At 40.3% G+C, this 21,220-nt stretch overlaps 1 protein-coding gene across 1 annotated transcript in view; it reads left to right on the top strand.

Annotated features, from left to right (window-relative positions):
• The window catches only part of PHACTR3 (phosphatase and actin regulator 3), a gene marked incomplete at both ends in the record, with an annotated part of 102,311 nt that extends 83,831 nt beyond the window's left edge, over nt 1–18,480 (top strand). The window contains 5 exons of the mRNA XM_084271499.1: nt 8,701–8,756; nt 12,915–12,976; nt 13,804–13,944; nt 15,704–15,780; nt 18,423–18,480. Coding sequence (XP_084127625.1) covers nt 8,701–8,756; nt 12,915–12,976; nt 13,804–13,944; nt 15,704–15,780; nt 18,423–18,480 — 394 coding nt within the window. The remainder of the gene's footprint in view (nt 1–8,700; nt 8,757–12,914; nt 12,977–13,803; nt 13,945–15,703; nt 15,781–18,422) is intronic.
• Between the last annotated feature and the right edge of the window lie 2,740 nt (nt 18,481–21,220).

Below are 21,220 nucleotides of genomic sequence, written 5' to 3'. Positions count from 1 at the left end.
CAGCTTGTATCCCCAGCAAGAATGGCCATTCTTAAATCATTTTGCATTAAATGAGGGGGTGGAGGAGAATTTACATACAGTCAGCAGAGGCAGGCTGACAAGCTCTGCACACCACTATTTCTTTGTCTGCTCTCTGCAAATCCAGCTGCGTTTTCTTCCAGTGACCCAAATCCCACAGTTGTACATTGCAGCAGCATCTGTTAGTAGAGGCAACTGTTTATAGGTTACAGAGCAGGATTTTAACACTAGTTGTGCAACAGCGAGCATCCTAGCAGGATTCAGGACATTTGGGGACACTTACATTCATGTACAGCATCTCTATTTGACAGACTCTGAAGTATAGCTAGTGCTACAGTTCCAAGTGACATGTCTTTCTGCCCTGGCCCTGTTAGCTCTGGCCATGGTGGCCAAAACTGCATTCCTGGCTGCCCAGGCAGTTGAGTCACGAGCCTATAGACACTTAATGTCTGCGTATGCAACTATTTAGGTAGCAGTATTGGAAAGTCACAGTAAAGTGGCAGTTCCCCATCACTGGGATAAGATTTGCTTCTGTTCCACTAGTGATTGATGGCAGAATCCCTGCTGTTGCTATCTGAGTTGGTTTTAGTATCACTTCAGCAGTGACAGATGTCTTTATTTAAAAGAATATAATGGTAATACACACATAATGGGATAGAATTAAAACCCTGGGATTTATATAATTCCTTTTGTTCACTTGTCCTGACACATCAAACTCATAACGTTCTTAGTTTCACAAATCTGAGACGTTGGGTTTTTTGGGTGTTTTTTCCCCCCCTTCTCAGTGGAAACACAAGGTTCCAGGATTTTACTCCTGCTCCAGGAAATGGGGGAACATTAATAAATAAAATCAATTGCTTTGCAATGAAACATTATTCACCATTTTCAGTGACCTGCACAGTGTGACCTAGATCATAACCAGCATGTGGTTTCTGTTGGAAGACCCTTCAGCATACATTTTAATACACAGCCTTGAGCCCTCCTCAGCCTTCAGCAGAGGAGTTGCGCTGGGAGCCTGCACCACTTGCACTGTTATTTGTGGAGTGTGTCCTTTCAGCAGTTTTTCTTGCTGAGCTATTTTTAGATTGAGTGTATTCCCCAAACCAGTTCCTTGCCCAGCTGCAAGGCAAAGCAGAAGCAAGAGCAAGTGGTAGTACTGCTCACACTGACATTTATACCACAGGAAACAGTCTACAAACTTGGAGCAAGTCTTCAGCTGAATAGTTAGTTATACTTTTGTCACCATAATGGCAAAATATTGTAATTCTATCACAGACAGGGCAGATCTGATATCTAGCAGCTCTGTTAAACCACAGAGTGAGGAAGCAGATGGAAGGAAGAAGAGAAAGCTCCTGTTCTGAAATATGCAGCTGTTACATTTACACCCCAATGTAGGCATGTTCACTCCTGTGTATTAACTAACAGCTCAACAAAACAAAAGCCCTTATATTGGTCCTGGAACATGCCACAGCATTGTCCTAGAGTCCTTAACTATTTGTTCAGAGAGGCATGAAAACAAAAGCCTCCTGAAGGTGATGGAGGGAAACTCAGCATCTTCAGGGATCTTCACAGCAGGCCTTTGAACCCAGACAGGCTCTGCTCACCAGCTGTGCCTGGCCTTTTTGCCTCACACACTGAGAAAACCATGAAACCAAAGGTCAAATGCAGCAGGGCTTTCACAGGTGGTGAAAACAGTGATTACTGTAAAGCCTTCTCCATCTGAAGCCTCTCACATAATTAGATACTGGCTCTGTGGGTTGTATTTCAGCCCCCACAGTGCTTATCTCTAAGTAACACTATGCAATGGCAGACCTGTCACAAGGATGTAGGTTGTTCAGGGTTACGACAGTGGGTTACGATACAAGGGTCACGCTGGGCAAGTATGTAGTTTTTATTGCAACTGAAATCTGAACTCCTCATTCCAGGGTGTCTATCATAGAAATTATAATGATGGACAACTGTAATTGCCTGGGAAATGAGCGATAACATAATTAACTGAACTCTTGTTGATTTGCAGCCTTGAAAATCTACACAGAACTAAAAGGCCAAACAAATGAATAAGATATGTAATTAAGGCAATAATATACAGCCTCTGCATTTATCCAGTATCTTCTACTGGACAATCAGAGGTATTTTTCTTGTTTGGATGCAAAAAAATAGTTTATAAAGCAACATAGACACAAATACAAAGAGATCTTAAAGCAGCAGAGTTGCTGCACACAACTTGCAGAATCTACCATATCAAGTCATCCTTTTTATACAGCTCTTCAGCCTCCTACTCTTAGAGAATGGCAGCAACTACTCTTGCCCTGTTACGGGAAACTCTGGCACATCACTCAGCTACCACTTTTTACATGCTCCAGAATTACCTTGGGGTAAAAGCGAGTTTGTGTCTCAGTGCCTGCCTTCTAAATTTGGCCAGACTCTAAAAGGCAAGTCCTTCCTACCGAGGATTTACTACTACCCATAATTGTACATTGCAAGCAGACCTGTACTGCCACAGTGCAGTGTGTGGGCGAGTCAAAGCCCTGGCACATATCCTCCTCGTAGCTACTTATAGGAAGGATGAAAATAAACTTCTTGTTGAATTGAACATGATGTTCTGATAATAGAGATGCCAATTTAAGAGGCTGAACCTTTGCCACCTGATGGGCAGCAGACACAAGCTGCTTTATGAGAAGCAAGCAGAGGGCACTCCCAGCCCAGGCAAAGAGAAAAGAACTGGAGCTCTCCAGTGAGAGGGATCCTCCCCACCCCCCCATTCCCAACTCTATCTGCAAAACTACCTGCACAAGAGACGATCAATGCAACTGCTGCTGCCTGCGGCTCACTTACTGAGGGCTGAATCGATTGTTCACTTGTCAGTCCAGAGTCCACAGTCACATGCACGTGACTCAGTTTACCCTTCCCTTGGTCAATTATCAGAATCACATGGATCTAAAAGCAGAAACAGGATTCCAAAGAATATCTATCGGCTTCAGCTACAAATCCAAAGTCCCATTTTATGACAATCATAAAATACTGCACAACAGACTATGCAAAAATATATTTGGGAAACAAACGCATTTTGGGGACAGGTAAGAAACCCCGTGAACCACAAACACAAGCCTTCTTTGCACTGGATTCTGCTGAACACTTGCTGGGTTCTGCCAGGCAGGTGAGACTGCAGACTAGTAAGAGGAACTAGAAAGCAAGGTCTGAGGTGTGGGAAGTCAGCATAGTCCCATATGCATGCAGGTGGGCTATACCTGTTCCAAATTTGCCTCTTGTCAGCTATTCTGTACCCATACCTGCAAGCCCACAGCTTGCTGCAGCTTTGCTGAGATGCAGTTCCCACAATGGATGAAGCAGACACTGCTAAGGTTAACTATGAGGACAGAAAACTTGGCAGCTTCTCCTGCCTGTAGCACACATTGATGCATTGCCCATCTGATAGCAGACACTGGGATCCCAGCGGCGTGCAAATCCTCAAGCTGCTGAGGATTCAGTGTCACCTGTAACAGTCCAATACTGTCAACCACGGTGTAATGCTGGTCCCAAGACAGTAATTCCCTTCAATGCAAAGACTATCTGACTGTGTGAAGTAAGTATCGACCTATAGATCAGCAGTCACAGGCACATGAGAGAGTCCTTGGGCTCGGGAACATGTGACTTTGCTCCAGAGGGGACAAGCAATTAGTGTTTTTCCGCTTGAAACCAAATCCAGTGTCTGCACTAGTGCATGCATTGAATGTGTTATTTATCAGGACCTCAAACCGAACTCTCGTGGCAGAGGGCTGCAGCCCACTCCACCAGACCAGCCGACAGAGACTTGCCTGCCCATCAGGTGGTAGGGACAGCACTCGTTATCACCCACGGCAGCCTGTTTCACTACAATTAAACACTGCACATGTACAATGTACGTCAAGGGAAACAGCCAGACACACTTAGATCTATTCCCCTCTTAGAGCGCACAGGGCATGTATGAGCATCACAGGACTCCCAAGTGCACATGGCAGGGAGAAAACAAGTATCTTGAAGCCATATGCAAGCTCTCAGCACTTGCAGCACTTTGAGACCAAGAACACATGGCTGTACCTGCAGGGTGTTCTGGGGGCAAAGCACAGGTGACTGAGCTGGCCTGCAATGCTATCAGCAATGCTGCTCCACTCACTCTCAGGAGTAACACTGCAGAGGACACGGGAACAGGTAAAAATCTGGTTTCTGAGAGATAGCAATATGTACACCTTTACACAGTTATCATTCTGAGCTCAAGTTATTGAAGAAAACATTCTAAAGGTCATCTGAAAAGACACCCAGAACACGCCTCAAACTTCAAACAGCCAAAGAAGTGATGGTTCTTTAAGGCTTATACTCACTTCGCATAGAACAACAACAGTAACACACAAACTGATATTTCTCTGAACTTAAGTAACAGCTGTCCATGTTACTGTGTCTCCTCATCTCTCCCCCCCAACCTAAAGTGACTGCATTAGCATTATGAAAAGCGTTCAAATTTTAGTCTCTATCCAAATTTTGAGCATCACTGACACATGTACAGCAAACACTGTCCAAACCATATCTAAACATTATTTACAGGGAAGCGATACTAGTGTCTCCAGTTCTGCTTGGTTTCCCTGAGGCAGCTAAAGTTGCCTCACCTGTGGCACTGCAGGTTCAGCTCCACTTACTTCTGCTCTTGGCATCCTGGGGTTTAAATTAATGGAGAAGTAAATTCCTGGAGTGGATACTCTTAGCATGAGGCCATGAGAATATCAATGACAGTCCATGCATTTACACCATGGGGGATCCAGGCAAAGACAGGACCTGCCTGCAAGTTACAGAAGAGTTTTAAAGACCCTTCCAAACACAGCTACACGAGGGAGCACATCCCACCTCAGCAGACACCACAAAAATACACAAACCTACATTTTAATATCTCCCAAACACAACAGCATTGATTTGATGCTTTTGCCAGAAGCAGGAAACAGATACCTAGCTTTAAATAAACTGAAAAGCAACCATTAATGTGACACAACAGCACTGGTGGATGACACACATTGATGCTCCCAATGGAGCACCTGCACTGAGGCAAGTCCCACACAGGGCTGAGCCTGCAAGTGAAAAAACAACAGAAAGCACAGGACTCACTTGTCCACGTCCACGTCCACGTCCATGTCCACACTGTTAGAGTATTGGGCCTGCCTCAGACCTTCAAATGGCTCCAACAACTAGCAGTGTAGAACAGCACAGTACCCAGACTGCATGCAGACAGGCCCAAAGCTAAAGCTATGCCACCACCCACACTCAGGTGAGGGTGTTTTGCTGAAACTACAGGAAAGGAGATGGGACTTTGCTTCAAAATGGCCTGCAGCTGTGTAAAAGCAAATGTTCTCTGTGTAAAGCTTGTGAAGATCACCCACAGCCCATCGAGAGTTCAATTTTCAGCCTTCGCAAAGGGTCCTTCATGGCAGGTGCCTGCTTCACCCTCTGGAAGCACAAATTCCTCCCCTGCTGCAATGCAGTCTGCTGATAAATGTTTTTCACCTGGAGTTTGTTGCCTTTAAGCATGAGATTTGAGCATATCAGCTTTAGAGCCTTATTCTAGTGCCTGCTTCCTGGGCTGCACTTCCCAACACCGGTGTGAGGGGAGCCAGCCGCCATTTTGCCATGCCCGGTTTCCCTGAGGCGCAGTGCTATTTTCAAGGCCATGGCGCTGCCTCTCTGCAGGGCCAGACGGGCTCCTTCTGAGGCGCTGCACACAGGGGATGTTTTCTGGTGCTGTTAGTGGTAGAATTCTATATTTGAACACTTTTGGAGGAAAATATGACAGAAATATCCAAAATAGTACATTTGTGGCTCAGGAGAGCACATGGAGCCCCACAGTGCTGAAAGAACCTCTCCACAAACAAACAGGTTTGCGGTTTGAGGCAAAACCTCCTATGAAACAGTTTCTTAAAAACTCCCTTCAAGAAAGATAAAAGTTTTGACATACATAAGCTGTAGCTTCCCCTGCCACTAGCCTGACAGGAACTCCCAGAAACATATTTTTTTTCCTTATCTTGCTCCAAGCCTGGCTGGAGGGAAATTTTGAGGAAAGTCAATGGCACCGAGTGGAGCTGTAAGTCCCCTTCTGAGGAAACAAAGTGTGGCTGGCACAGCTTGGCTGGGGCGGCTCAGGCCCTCATGGCAGGATGAAGCACCCTTCTCCATCTTCCCAAAGAAGCTGAGCACCTCAGGCAGGATAGGCTTGTCTTGTTGTGACAGTTATCAAGAATGTGCTATGCGAGTTGGCATGCTCCTCTCTGGACGTGGAAAAGCCTCTCCTGCAGAAAGGGCCTCCCACACCCTGACATGCTTCCAGCTCCACGCAGACATGGCCCCCCTAGCCCTTGCTCACCCAGCTGGGTTGAGCTCACAGCTGCTTCCCCTCCTTACAATTGGCAGCCCATGGAGCAGGGAACCAGAGTCCTCCACCAAATTGTGCTGCTTCCCCTTTGCCCAGAGCCCAGCCGTCGCACACCACAGCTCTCATAGCAGAGAAGGCAAACTGTTGGAATTTTATTTTGAAGAAAAGCCCACTTCTAGTTTCACAGCCATGACAAAATGCTTGGAAGTGTGGACCACGTCTCTGAAAAACTTGGGTAAAACAATGCACTGCCCTCTCCTGTGCATATAGGCCTGTGTATGTCTGCACCTTCTCTTGTGGGTAAAGCTGGGGGAAGCGCACAGAAATGCGGCGGCGTTTCTGGGCACCAAGCATGTATTTATCAAAGCCAAAAGGGAAACAGGGTTTTAGATGATTAGCCATCACACGTTATAAATATATATAAAACTACAGTGCATTCATATATGTATGCATTCTCATAGTGCTTTAATAATTTCTGTTAGGCTTTTAATCCCCCAGCTAAAGGAGCCTCTGAAATCTAATGTACAGATTCTGGGAGAATCTATAAATCTCACATGGAAGGGCTGTAATTAAGAATGGCTTGCGAGAGGCATGTGAGCAGCAGGTTGGGTGGACCTTTCATTTGCAGATAAGCTCTTTCAGTAAGTCATTCTTCCCTGATTTATATTATAAAATGCATATTAATCTCTTTCAAACAAAAGCTAGCCAGAGTGGTATCATTTCTGAGACATACAGAGAGAGAGGAAGGAGGAGTCTGGGCATAACAGGAATTAAAAATACACATTTAAAGCCTTAAGAAAGCCATTTCAGCATCGTTCCTGTTTCAATATCTGACTACTCCAAAGAGAAAGCCAGAGACCAGAAGAAAAATCTGAGGTGATATGAAATGTTAGGTAGGAAGACTGAGAGTTTGGCTGTAGGTGTTTCTCAGCACTAAAGCTCATTATTGAAGAGTTCTGTTGGTCTGAATCTGGTATAGTAGTTGTGATGCCTTCCTTTTGCCAAAGATGAGAGCTTTCCCACTGGTCTCAGGGAAATCAGTTTAAAAAAGGATATGGAGTTGTACTCATATTTTGTGCTGTCAGTCCCAGAACATATGAATACAGGGCTGATTATGAAGATACGTTTGGGAAAGATTACAAAAACAAGGAGAAATCAGAATCAGGTACATTTAGTGGTTCTTTTACAGTCTGTTAACAGTCACTTAATTTTTTAATCTACTGTCTACTTGATAAAAAGAAGATTCTGATACAGTATCACTTTGTAATCATTCCTTTTATTTCCCATACATGGTAGAGGGGTAACTGCTGCAGCAGTGGTTTTGCAGTGTGGTCCTTGCTCTGACTATTTCTTTGTCTCTGTAACTTCATCTCTGGCTTGGCAACATCTGCTGGAGAGGAGACGATGAGAATCCTTAACGTTGCCAGAACGCAGGCCAGAAAGCATCATAAACTCTTTCCGATCTGCTGGCTGGATTATTACTTGAAAGCTAGCAAATGCAGCGTGTGTGTGTGTGTGTGTCTGCCTAGGGGAGGGGTTCAATTACCTGAGATTCTCTGCAGATATTAGCAGTGTCTCGTGGGGAAGGCTCATTTAGTATGCAGAATAAAATCGCTATGGCAGTGATCATATGATTTGAAGACTCAATCCTGAAGCAGCACTACTGAAAAGGGGAGGTGAAACTGCATAAGACACTCGACACTCCGTTCAGACAGCATGAGGCTGTGAGCAGCACACGAATTTTATTCAGCAGGCAGGAGGAGAGCTGCTGGATTGGTCTGTTAGACGGGAAACCACAGGACAGCTTTATTTCTGGCAAGTCTGCATTTTGTCAGGATGCACCACTGGTGTTACTAGAAAAAAGGAAGCCTGCTGCTGTGTGAGGTTAGGAGGTAGAGGCAGTGACAGCTACAGAAGATGACTGTGAAACTCATTTGATAACCACCTTAAATACCCTCTGAAGAGTGAATTTAACTGTTGGAGAGCACTGGTTCCAAGTGGCTGTCTGGAAAGTATGGTGAAAAGGATGCACAGTCTGAGGAAGCATTTCACGGACAGCAGAGCAAACTAGAGGAGAACTTCTGCCTGCATTGCTGACATTTGGGAAAAAAAAATACAAAAAAGCATTCTGGTGCCAGAATTCTTCCTTTTTTTTTTTTTTTTTCTTCTTCCTGAGTCCTGAGAGATTTTGTAGTCTCCCCTCCCTGAGGAAAATACCAACCAGAACTCAGAATACTGCAGACTTACCAAAGAACAGGCATGGTACAAAATGTGATTTTGGTGTTTTTCCGCAGGCGACTCAGCCAAAGACCTGCTGTTGAGGAGCTAGAAAGAAGAAATATACTTAAACGTGAGTATATTTTTCCTAAAGTATTGTATGTGTTTGTTGAAACCAGTGATTGCATTTCTAGAACATATTATTTTTAAACAGACAAATTAATTCCCTGGGATTTTCTGTACTTCAAACTTCTGGTTTTTTGCATGTCCTGGGTTTCAAATACTGCAGGCATCAGAGTTCACACTCTGATAAAGCCATACAATTTACTACAGAAAAAAGTGACTTGCTCAAATTTAGTCTTTTAAATAATTTCATTCTGATGACAGGGTTACAGATGTCTAAGCAGGAAGTAAACTGTTAGTGTCACACAGCGCAACAAGAACTGGACTGTCATTTTTCACGATGTGAACTGTCATGGCAAACTGTACCCCAAGTACCACCAAGGCTAAAGCAGAATGGAGAAAGCATCCCTGCAGAGTTGTAATTCTCCTAGCAAGTGTATTTGTCCATGTCATTAGAGATTTTCTCAAAGAGGAGTCAGAGGTTATTCTGAGATATTAGAGTTGTCAGAGGGACATTTCCAGGCCTTTTATAGACGCTGGCACAGGGAAATGCTCTCAACATCTCACAAGTAAACACAAGGCATAAAACTTGAAACTCTTTTCCTAAAGATTGGTGTTCTGACTTGGGGATCAAACTAATGATGAAAATAATGCCTCTCCTTACAAGTGCTGGAAATCCTCTAGTTAGGGGAAGTTAGGGGAAGGTGTGGGAGAGCTTTGAAATTGTCTCCGTTACGAGTCTCAGATAGGAGAAATGGAGAGGCCATCTGGTTGAAGGAAAAGTATATTCCTTCTGTTATTTTCATGGTCTCTTTAGTGTTGAAAGATGAAAACCAGAGTGATGTGAACAACAGTTAACTTTTCATTAAATGAGCGTAAAACATAAAGCCACGTAAGTTTGTCATACAAGCAATGCTGTCCATGCTATTTAATTCATATTTAACTACTCATGTGATTGTGATTTGCTAGGAAAGAAGTTATCTACGTTTTGTTACCAAAAATTTAATGTCTCAACTTTCTTAGTAGTTCACAGAAAAAAAAATATGCTCTTGCCATTGAAGTTATGGAGGACTTCATTTCAGGTTTAACACCAAGGTATTCCATAGGCAATCAGTATTTTCAATATTGTTCCAATGCACACATCACACCTGGTAAAATTAGAGGTTTCTAACACATGCATAGTTAAGTGAGAAACAGGACACATTCTTTGACAACTTGGCCTAACTTCACCTGTCATGTACCATGAGAGGCAAAAAAGCAGTAACTCAAGATTCTGAAATACATGGGGCCAGATTTCCACAAGTCAGCACCTAAGATCTCTGAAAATCTGTTTCTTTGGGTTTTTTCCTGGCTAAGGAAGAGCTGATCTCTACAGGAAAAAAATCTGTTCCTTTATGTTTACTTTTTGAAGTGTGCTGGTTACATCCTTAATCTCGGTTAAACTGACCAGCTTTAATAATAAAAAAGTTTGAATACATTCATATAATGAGCTTAGAGAGAGATAAAGCAGAAAGAAGATAAAGCAGAATTAAAGATATTTCCTGAATGCCAGCTAAACATACTGGTCCAGATTTGTATCTCATTTAAAGAGCTCCCAGCGTGGAGCAAATTTACTGACTTCAGTTCAGTTGCTCAGGCTTTCTAGAAGTTTACCTGAGATCAGAACCACCTCTATTTTATTTACCACTTCCATTGTATAAAAAGCTAGATGCCTTGTAAAGAGCTAAGGTCATCACTTAGCTGTGTCAGTTGTAATCTTAAAAGGCTGGGCAGATGCAACATCTCTGGTCTCAGTTTGAGTGAATTCGGAAATTAGTAAGGTCTCTCTTTATTAATAGGGATATGGACATTCTGGGTAGGCACTTCAACAACTCCCGAACTGGGTCTGACATACAAAGCTGTAGCAGTATAAGAGCCCTTCAGTGAAATCACTTTGACTTCTTCCAGGTTGTAAGGGTTTGTACTCTTGTGTCCCAAGTTTCTTAACATCGTTGATCCTCAGAACACATACAGCTGATTCAATGCTTCCCCTAGCCCTGTATTAAGGAGTAATAATTAATGTTTGCACAACACTGTCAAAATGAGAGACACATTGCAAGTGCCTAAGTACAACTACTACGTTACTTTAAAACATCTCACTAAGATTAAAAAAAAGTTACTTCTCTCCCTTAGGGAGATGTTTCTGAGATAAAAGCAATACTTAAAAAGCAAATGTAAAACCAACACTTCATTACAATTTCATTGATCTTCTCAGCCCTTTACTTAAACTACAGAAATACCTATGGTTTGCCACAAAGCATGAGAAGTGTATGAACTAAAATCACAAGCCAGCCATCGCGAGTGTTCCTGTATTCAACAGAAAGCTGACATTCACATCCAAGAAGGCAGCATCTCCCAAATCCCAGTCTGCCATCCTCATTTCATTCTGAACCCCAGGAATTGTTTCAGTGTCACGCACAGCTGAGAGTTCCCTGAGTAACTCAGAGCGCAGTCAAATGAATGACAGTACTGCACAAGGCACTTTGTAATTGGGAGTGTCTCTCCTCCGAGAGGTATAAAACCAGCCCTTGCTAATGAATGGATCTAAGCGTGGGCAGAGTGATGTTGACGGGAAAACCTCTCTGGTTTGTCTGCAATAACACCCGAGTTTGATCATGCCCTTGCTAGCATTTCCTATCAAATCTTGGTTTATTTTTTCTGAAGGAATGATTTCTTGAAGCTGGAAATAAGCACTGAACCTGAGTGACTGTCTCACAGAAATGGGTCAGCATACATATTTAGCATATCCAGTAAAGCATCAGAAATGTGTATTTTTAGGATTTCTTTCTGCATATCACAGTCGTGTCTTAAAAGGCACTATGCCACAGAAAATACTCTTCTTTTAATAAAACTATATAAATAAGAACATCTACTTTCAAAGGGGTGAATTGAAACTGAACTAAGCATATTAGTAACTTCCTGCAGGTCTCTCTGGCTTTGAATGCACTCTAGTTTTTAAAGCCCGTTCTCTTTTTAAACCATTCCAGATTTATACAGAGCACTAATTTTAGCAGGTTTACTCCCTTTTAAATTTGTGTGCCTTTGTAATTAGCACATTACAGCATTTTAGATTCATTTGATTTACAGTTCTACTACAGCCGGGCGTGGCTATGCACTACTATGTTATTGTTAATAAATATGATTGCATGTCAGTGTAATCTAGTGAGCGTAAAAATAAGGGAGGAGAATACTTCATTGTTCAAAACACAATTTTGGAAACTCATCTGCTGTGCTAGTGGTTTTTTGAGGCATATTAAAAATCACGAGTGTGCTTTAATAGTGCCAATCCCTAATGCAAGTGGTATAATAAACCCCACAGTGGTATCTAGAGAATCCCAGAATGGTTAAACGTTTTTCTCTAGGTCTTCAGATTTGTTCAGGTCACAGGCACAGGCCTTAATTTAGTAACAGATAGTACTAGAAATAGAAACGCCATTAACTCGTTTCCCAAGGCAAAGGATATATTTCACACAGTGTTACGGCACTCTGGTCTATTTTTAGACCCAGTGTGTAGGAGTTATCACGGCTTGAATGTTAATAGGCACAACACACAAAAGCAAGCTGGCTTAGGTTAGAAGGGAAAGCTACAAAAGAAAACCCTGGGAGGATAAAGAGGTTCTAATGTCAGTGGCATGTCCTGAATAGCAGAGGAAAAAAGCATGCAAGTCAAAGATAACTGCTCTGGCAGCGTGACCATCTAAAGATGTAGCCTGAGAATAAGGTTATACAGGACAGGACATACTTTCCCTGGAGCTGCTGCAATAAGTCTTTCAGCATCCAACAGCAATAACTGGCCCCAGCTACATGGAGAACAAGAAAACGATGGTTAACTAAGGAATAGTTTGATTTCTCTTATAAAGTTTATACAGTTGGAGAGCTGCTGCTGTTTTATTAAATCTCGTTGGAGTTCAGAGCACGGGAGAAGCTGACACTGGCACCAGCACATTGTCCTTGCAGAGAAGTAACTGTGTTCTAACAGTGACCCAGAGAGGTGTACTGAACTAACAGAACATACAATTAAGAACCAGCTAACTAATTTTTCTGTGCTCTAATTTTTATTGCCTGCAACTTTGGAAAATACCAGTCCTCCTCATGAGGAAAATCATCCTCTTTTTTATATTCTCCACAGAACGAAATGATCAAACAGAACAGGAAGAAAGACGAGAAATCAAACAGAGACTGACAAGAAAGGTAAAATTTTGCAATACTTTCTATTAGCTTTTAGAAAGTTAGCAAATTTAATATAACATCCACCTCAGCAGGGTCTGAGATAGTGGTATCTAGTAAAATGAATTATAAAATAGCTACCCTATCTCAGCTACCTGGGACTTAGTAGAATATTTATATATAAACTTTAAACAGAAAATGGGTATTTGCTTGCACACTGCATAGTGTACAACTCTTCTTGCTAGAAAGGGACTACTTCGTTCTTTGTAGCAATCAGTAGCAGAGTTGACTCCCTGCTGAGCTCAGGTGTGCTCCCACAATAAACTTCTTTTTGCATTTAAGGTATTCTCAGAATCAGAACTACATCTTGTTACTGTTCTGTTTCTGGGAATCCCTGCTGGAGTTAGAAGCGAAGCACGCCAGTAACTTGTTAAAGCCAAACTGAAATTCTTACAACGGGCCTGGTCCTGAAAACCTCTTGCAGACAATCTGCTGCTGACAGTCATAGAAAACCCCTATAGGATGTAATATTAACACACACATCGTAATAAATTCATTATGATTCCTTTACATAGTATACATACATTTTATCAGTATCCAGGATGAAATATTTTCCTCTTTTGTCCATTACAAAGCCACTAAGCTGTAGCCCACAAGTCCATTTAAACCATTTTCAATCTTCTAAGAATCCTCTGAAGGGTTGAATACTTCACTGGAATTTCCAAGGTTGGGGTTTTTCCCATACACATAAAAGCACACTAAGCTAAGCTGAGAAGCAGAAAATGTTGCACGTTTTATTGGTCTATCTGTTACTAACACTCATTTTTATTGTGCAAAACTATTTAATACAGCTTAACCAGAGACCTACAGTTGATGAACTAAGAGACAGAAAAATCCTGATTCGATTCAGCGATTATGTGGAAGTGGCAAAAGCACAGGACTATGACAGGCGAGCAGATAAACCATGGACAAGACTATCGGCAGCAGATAAGGTAGTGACATAATTTAAATGACATATTACTGCTTTCTACTTGATTTGTCTGTAGTGATACATCAGACTCTGCAAAGACATTTAACCTCTGGGACACTGAATCTCTGTAAACGTTACCATTGTTTCCTATGCTGACACCAAACTGACCAAGGGATACTGTCGTAAACCCTGGGCTTTGAAACAATGCCTGTTTAGTACCAGAAAGGCTTCTACCCAACCCACCAACCAAAAGAAAGGAAAAGAAGGTCGATAGATTCTTGCTTAATGCTTCAGGGATGCACCTCAAAAGCATTTCCAGCCAATGCAATATTAACATTTATCCTTAGATTGGAAGCTTTGTCCCAAACAAACAAATATAAATATCCTCCACTATGTTTTCTAAACATGCAAATATTTCCTTTCCTGTTTCCTATGAATGCTCAAGGAATCACTTGATCCTGCATTTTCACAAGCATAAACAAACACTCATTTTTGTTCCATTACATACCTACCACATAGCTGATTTACATCTTATTAACTTTCACATTTAGGTGCTTGAGTAGTAAGAAAAATACTTTGCTGTGACTCTAGACAGAACAGTTGCAGCAAGCAGAATGAGTAGGGATGCTGTGAAAATTACTGGTTAAAATGGCACACACAGGACTGTTACTTACTGCTTTATTCTGAACTGTGGAGATGAAGTACTTCATCCTTCATTCCAGTGTCTCCCCAGTAAAAAGTGTAACAAGTGGTTTCCAGGAACTGATATGGAAAGGGAACAATGTATTGCTACTGCAGGAGCCAGTCTCCTGAGCTCACTGTAACAGTGTGAATAAGTTATTATGTATTAATCAGTAGAATTATGATTTTGTATTTTCCTTGTATGTACTGGGTAGGTATTAAAATGAGGCTTTTCCTAGTTATACTGGGTTTAGAGTGTTAACTAGGCAAACTTATAAGCTAAAAAAGAAAGTGATAGAGTTCAGTCACATATACTTAGGACAAGCCAGGAATTCAAGGTCAGAAGTCTGACCTTGGTTTGTGACTGCAACCTTCTCTTTTGGAGTACACAATTATGTTATTTTCCCTCAATTCCTTCTAATAACCTAAATCTGTGATATAAAACATGAATATGGGTACAAGCCTCATACTTTTAAGTAGCTAAACCATGAAGTACCAAACAGATAAGAATCCATAATAACACTTGGAAGTTCCAGTTCACCTGCAGTTGCCCTTCAAACAAAAGAATACTCTCACTTTTATAGTCTTGAATGTCATTGTATTAAGCAACAAGAGAGAACTTTTTTCACCTATGACTGTACAATCCTATGGATACAGGTGATAACATAGTCTGGACTGGTATTTGCAAGTTGTGATAAGGCAAACAGTCTGATTTTTATTAAAAAAAATGACACACATTGACATTCCCTTAAAGCAACCTGACCAACTCTACATTTCTTAGTAACTTCTCTTAGCCTTTAATAAATTTTAACTGGAATCTTATTAAAGGTGGGATAATCTGCACCGTGGTTTTATTCTCCTGTCAGAATTACTACTAGACAGAAGTGACCCTGCAGCAATCAGTAAAAAGTATAAGAAGTATCACATCTCCAATCCATGTAACTTAAATATTCAGCACCTCTGCTGGCACAGTACACTGTGCTATGCTTGATACCTAGTATTTCTGCCTTAGAAAAATCTAGTTCTGCTTTTCAAGCCCAATATTTTATAATACTTATAAATACAAAGCTATTTATTAACCTTCTATTTTCAATTTCTAGGCAGCAATTCGGAAAGAGCTAAATGAATACAAAAGTAATGAAATGGAGGTACATGCATCAAGCAAACATTTGACAAGGTCAGTTTTCCAGCTATTCAATTCCATTGCCTGCTGAACAGCCTGCTCGAGTCCTGAATCATTTTGCTCTTACATGCTGGCCATGGAAGAAGAATATGCAAACAAAGCTTTGTTTTAAAACAAAATTTTTCATGTGGGTTGTTTATTTCTGGGTTTTGTTTTGTGGGTTTTTTTTTTTTTGCTTTGATTAATATGTACTCAGAACCTCCCAGACCTTCTCTAGAATATCACTCAGCTTGCATTCTTTGCACTGAATGTACAAAAGCTATCACAAAAAATTAAATGTAGCGATTAACATAGAAAACCAGGACCTAAGAAATACTTGAACAACTTACACTATATAAAGATTTTTGAGTTAAATGTACTTGAGTCTGCAACCTTATCACAAACGTAATATGTATGCTGCCACACTGTCCATAAGTAGTTTGATTTGTTCTGATGGCTTCAGCCTGTAGATTTCCAGTTGCTACTGGAAGGGGTGCCACCCACCAGCACCTTGAGTGGAGGGCAGGGTAGGGAGTTGCTTTGGGCTCTTGTTGCTCTGGGGGCTGGGCAGGTGAACCCAGCCCTGACAGCTACAATGTTTAAAGATGCATGAAAACACTCATTTCCTTCTTCTAACTGAGGAAAGATCTGAGAGACCGATTCCACAGCTATCATTACTTGCAAAGAAAAAAATAGCCATCAGTTGTTTCCCACAATCTAAACGCTGTATTTATTTAATTCTAGGCAGTTCATGCAATTGTTAGGGGTCTGTTAATGTTACAGGACTTTGATTGTTAATGGCAAGACATCACTGCATTGATAGATTGAAATAGAGGGGAAAAAATGGGACGGCTGCAGTTTAAGTCTGAAAGTGAGATCTACCTTCTCTAATTGAAGCTACCTGGGGAGTTTAAGTAGATTATAATAATATATTTTGAAATTTGTTCAGGATATTAGGAGTAAACAGGCTTACAATTTACAATTAGTGCTAAGGCATTACAAATGATTGGGACTATAATTACATAACTTAGCCAAAACAAGAAGCCTACAGAGCAAGAGTGTATTTATTCCAGACAGACTCTTAAGACTATTGTACATTAAGTCAACAATATGTCCTTACTCTGAAGCATCAGCTCAATGTTTCTTACATCTTAGGAGATACTAAGATTTTCACACAATAAAGAATTTTTCTACCAGTGACAAAGTGTGACTTCATTCAGAAAACAAAACAACCCCCAAAATCAGCCCCACTCCCAAATAACTAAACTGGTTAGGTGGGACCCTTGAGGACTGTAACTGCACTGAAGTCATGGCCTGGTGCTGGCAAAAGTTAACTTAGGGTCACTAATATTCTTCAGTACTGTTACTGTACGTCTAAACAGAATGACTAGTGGGGTTTTTTTAATTGTTAATCTAACAGAATTTTAAAAAATTATATTTCAAAGAAGTTTGAAACATGTCTCTTATGTCTCCTAGATTTCACAGGCCATAGAAATTTTCTTCTGAGAAGAATCTGTCTTTACTTTTTGATATTGCTGCTGAACACACATCAGGGAATATACAAGTCTTTCCCTAAAGTTCAGTCCAGGATACCTTGATGTTTATGTGAAAGAAGGACTCTGCAGATGAAGACTCTGCAGCACTTACGTACAGAAAGAAACACCAGAGATGTACTTCGCTCTGAAGTCAGAAGAGCGATGGCCTGTGGAGTGGGGCGATCTGCTGAAAAAGACTGAAGTAAAGCTACTTGAAAGAACCTACTACTCTCCTTTAACCCTTGTTTTAAACTGTTTTGCAGTCTATCTTGGAGAAGGAGACGTTGTGCATGTACAGGCTTTACCATTCCAAGGCCTCCAACATAAACGGACATGACACACTGTCATTCAGTATTATGTTGAGAAGACATTTTGAACTTACCACAATTAGTTTGTAAAACACTTAAGTTCATGTTCTAAAAACTAATTTAATGTATTATAATTTCATTCTTTTTTATATAATGTCTAACAGAATCACAGCTGCAAGCATTTTGATTCCTGTTACTTTTGTTCTTTAATTAAATAACTACTTATTGCAGGAAATGAACATGTTTCCTAAAGCTCTTTTTTCCCAGGGACAGTTGGGAAGAGATTACACTTACTACACACCAGATCATATCGCTGCTTTCTCACCACAGAATCTTCAAGAGAAAAACCATAGTTAAGATCATCCATCTTGTGGATGATCAGTGTTTTGGAACAGATCCTAACCAGCATACCACCACTGTCATTCTACACTAGTTGAGGTTCTGTCCCTCTAAAGAATGACAGTTAGGTTCACTGTTATTCCAAGTTACTCAATTGGACAAGCATAGATAGAAATGTAACAATGTACTTAAATTATTTTAATGGTTTCTCGAGAGTAAGAAGTTTCTAAATGCTGATTAAAAGCAAATAGAACTGATCCAGAAAAATGTAAAGCCAGACGTTCTGGTAATGGCTTGACATCTAGAAGCATCTGAGAATTCTACTCAAAATGCTATTAAAAAAGGAAAGACTAAGAGGAAAAAAATAATCTGCTGATAGCCAGAAAGCACGCCTGATGAGACACCAACAAAATGGCAAATAGACTCAAATGATAAAAGTTTCTCTGCTTCAATGTCTTAAATGCTATCTTTTCAGGAAGTCATTCAATGTTAAATACTTGAAGAAGGCGCTCTTGATCAAAAAGCTGCATTGAGATCATCTCCATGAAGCGTGAAAATAACCAAAATCAGTATGTAAATTTGTGTGTGTAACTACTAAATTGCTGCAAGATGGTGAATGGAATCCAGGCAAACAGTGGAGGGACTTTCAATTCTGCTGTTCAGTCATGAGGTAACATAAATACAGTGCTATTCTCTGAATAAACTAACATTTCTAGATCAGAAGGTAAGAACATGCAGTGCATTACTTAACATATATTTTAGCAAGGGCAATGCTAGAAGAAATTGAGGAATCATGGGAAATGTGATGCCCAGGACCAACAAAGCTTGCCAGCTTTGGTGTAGCTAGCTGTAATTTTGTACAACTCTGTAATGTTTGACTTATGTGGCTATCAGTTGAAGAAGACTTGAATTACCCAATTACTTGATCCAAAGACATTATTTTCTATTTATTGCAATTTTATAGCTTGCTGGCTTTTCACAGAAATATGTAACATCCTAACTAGCCTTTTAACATACTGTTAATTATATCAATCATTTTAATTTTGTTATTAATCAAATACTATTAATTCCAAACAACAATATAACAATAGTCCAGGTGGAACATACAAAAGGGTAAACAGAAAGGAGAGAGATTTCTTCTGCAGAAGAACCATTTTTAGTTCAAGAACAGTAGATGACCCACTGTCAACAACAAACCTGGCTAACAATCCCTAAAAGCAGGACTCTTATTAAGCACCGATGTACACCTCTGCTGATAATAAAAGTGTTCTATAACACACATTAAAGTTATACTGAAAAATCTAAAAAACAGAAAAATATTTGAAGGGTAACCTAGAGGACCTTGCTGAATTTCAAACAACGCCTATGAGGTGTATAACTAATGTGACTTAACCTTCTTGCAGTTATGTAGCAACACATTTTGCTTCTTCCCCATGTTCTCTGCTGTTGTGCCACTGCAAGCATCACAGTCTATTTTCTGCTTCTGTCAGGTAAAAGACAAGGACCTGTGACTACTTGGAGCCACACATCATCAGTCTGCTAAGTACTGTCAGCTCAGTGCAGGGCAAGTCTGTTAAGCTGTTAGAAGACTGCACGCATTCACTGGGCCAGTACCATGCTCCATTACTGCTGGAACTTGGTTGTTTTTGATTGTACCTGCTCAAAGGTTTTAAAGGTTAATGGGATGGGATAAAGACTGATAGGTGGACCATAAAGTTTCATAATTCTATTTTATCATGGGTCCTCACTAAAACAGCAGCTGTATTATCTTTTTCAATATGTACTCGCTGTATTAAAATAATTTGGGTCTTTCTGTGCACTTTTAGAAACCTTATGCAGCTAAAGATAAAAATACTGTTTCATACACAGATAAAATTCAATTAGACCAGTAAAAAAAAGTTTATCTTTAACATCTCATGAGGTCCATCTAGTGGAGATGACAATGATCACAGGCTCAAAAAAATCCCCAACAAACTAAACCCAGAAACCACCAAAAAAACTGCCATACCAGAAAAACCAGAGGGTCAGAAAAATTAGAAGAGCATGAAGTACATTTATATAATTATTTCCAAAGACAACACAGCATTGGAATTTTAAAACGAATCCCTAAAAATCGTATTTCATTTACAACATTTCTTTCCAAAATAAACCATTTCCCATGAATGAAGCGTAACAACACCAATTACTCTGCATTTTACTCAGTGCACATCTGATCAAAATCTATCACATCCATCTACGATCTAAGGAGTGTCTTCTTTAAGATGGCATGTTCAATAAAGATAAAGCAATCTTTTTCAGGAAGGCATAGATTAATTTAGGTTGGCAAGAACCTTGGTGAGAAAGGTAAGAACCCATCCCAAGATCCTTGGCTCCCACCCCCCATTTTGAGTGAAGCAAACTTTGGAATCACAGTAGGTTGGTTAGTGAATGCTGAATTCAGGCTACAGTCTATGAGCACGAACTTTACTCTTATCTTTAAATTAAAGACAATATTGTATATAAAGATAGAGAAATAATTTAAAAATACATAGATTTCCCATTTTCTTTTTCTCTGTCAAAGAGTTTTGTAACTTGACCTTAAAGTTCAGTTTTAAATCATGCCATTTTTCTCTCTGAAAATAAAGCTTAGGAAATGATTTCTTTCACAAATAGGGAAGGATAAAGCAAAGGTATGTAAACTACCTGTAAGGACAGGCAGACTGCATGGGCAACCTGACACAGTTAATAAAAGCAAAGGGGTTAAGTATCACCAAAGATGCAGACAGTGGCAAGAAAACCTAGGAAAAACAGAAGAGTTCAGAGGGTAGAGGGGATAATGGAAGAAATGACTGAGATCTACGTATGATTGTTAAAGACAACCGAAGGACAAAATAAGGTGCATAATGGAATGTAAAATACCAGCTGTAAGTCATTAAGTTACCCCAAAATTGTAGACAAGCTCCAAGACGTGCAGATTCTATGAGTTATTCTCTACACCCCGTTAATTCTTGATCAAATGTAAGGTTTTAATCCCCATCTTTTAAAAGAACTTAAAGGAAAATATTAAAGGTATTGCTCTGAACCTGAAAGGTTTACAGTATACACATGCAGGATTGCAAGTTTAAAGAGATTAAAAGGCTTCTAAGGAACTACAAAATGCCAAGCAGTTTTTTGTTTAATGTAAAAACAATTTATGAGAAATAGTAACTTCGAAGTTGCACATCATAAATATTCAGAAGAAATCTTCTAGTTGATACATGGTAACAAAGGAGAATTGTAAATTATGACTCACTG

Source organism: Gallinula chloropus (assembly GCF_964237585.1).
Source record: "Gallinula chloropus genome assembly, chromosome: 16".
Classification (NCBI taxonomy): domain Eukaryota; kingdom Metazoa; phylum Chordata; class Aves; order Gruiformes; family Rallidae; genus Gallinula; species Gallinula chloropus.
The sequence above is the reverse complement of the archived record's forward strand: the minus strand, read 5'-3'. Positions and strand labels throughout refer to the sequence as shown.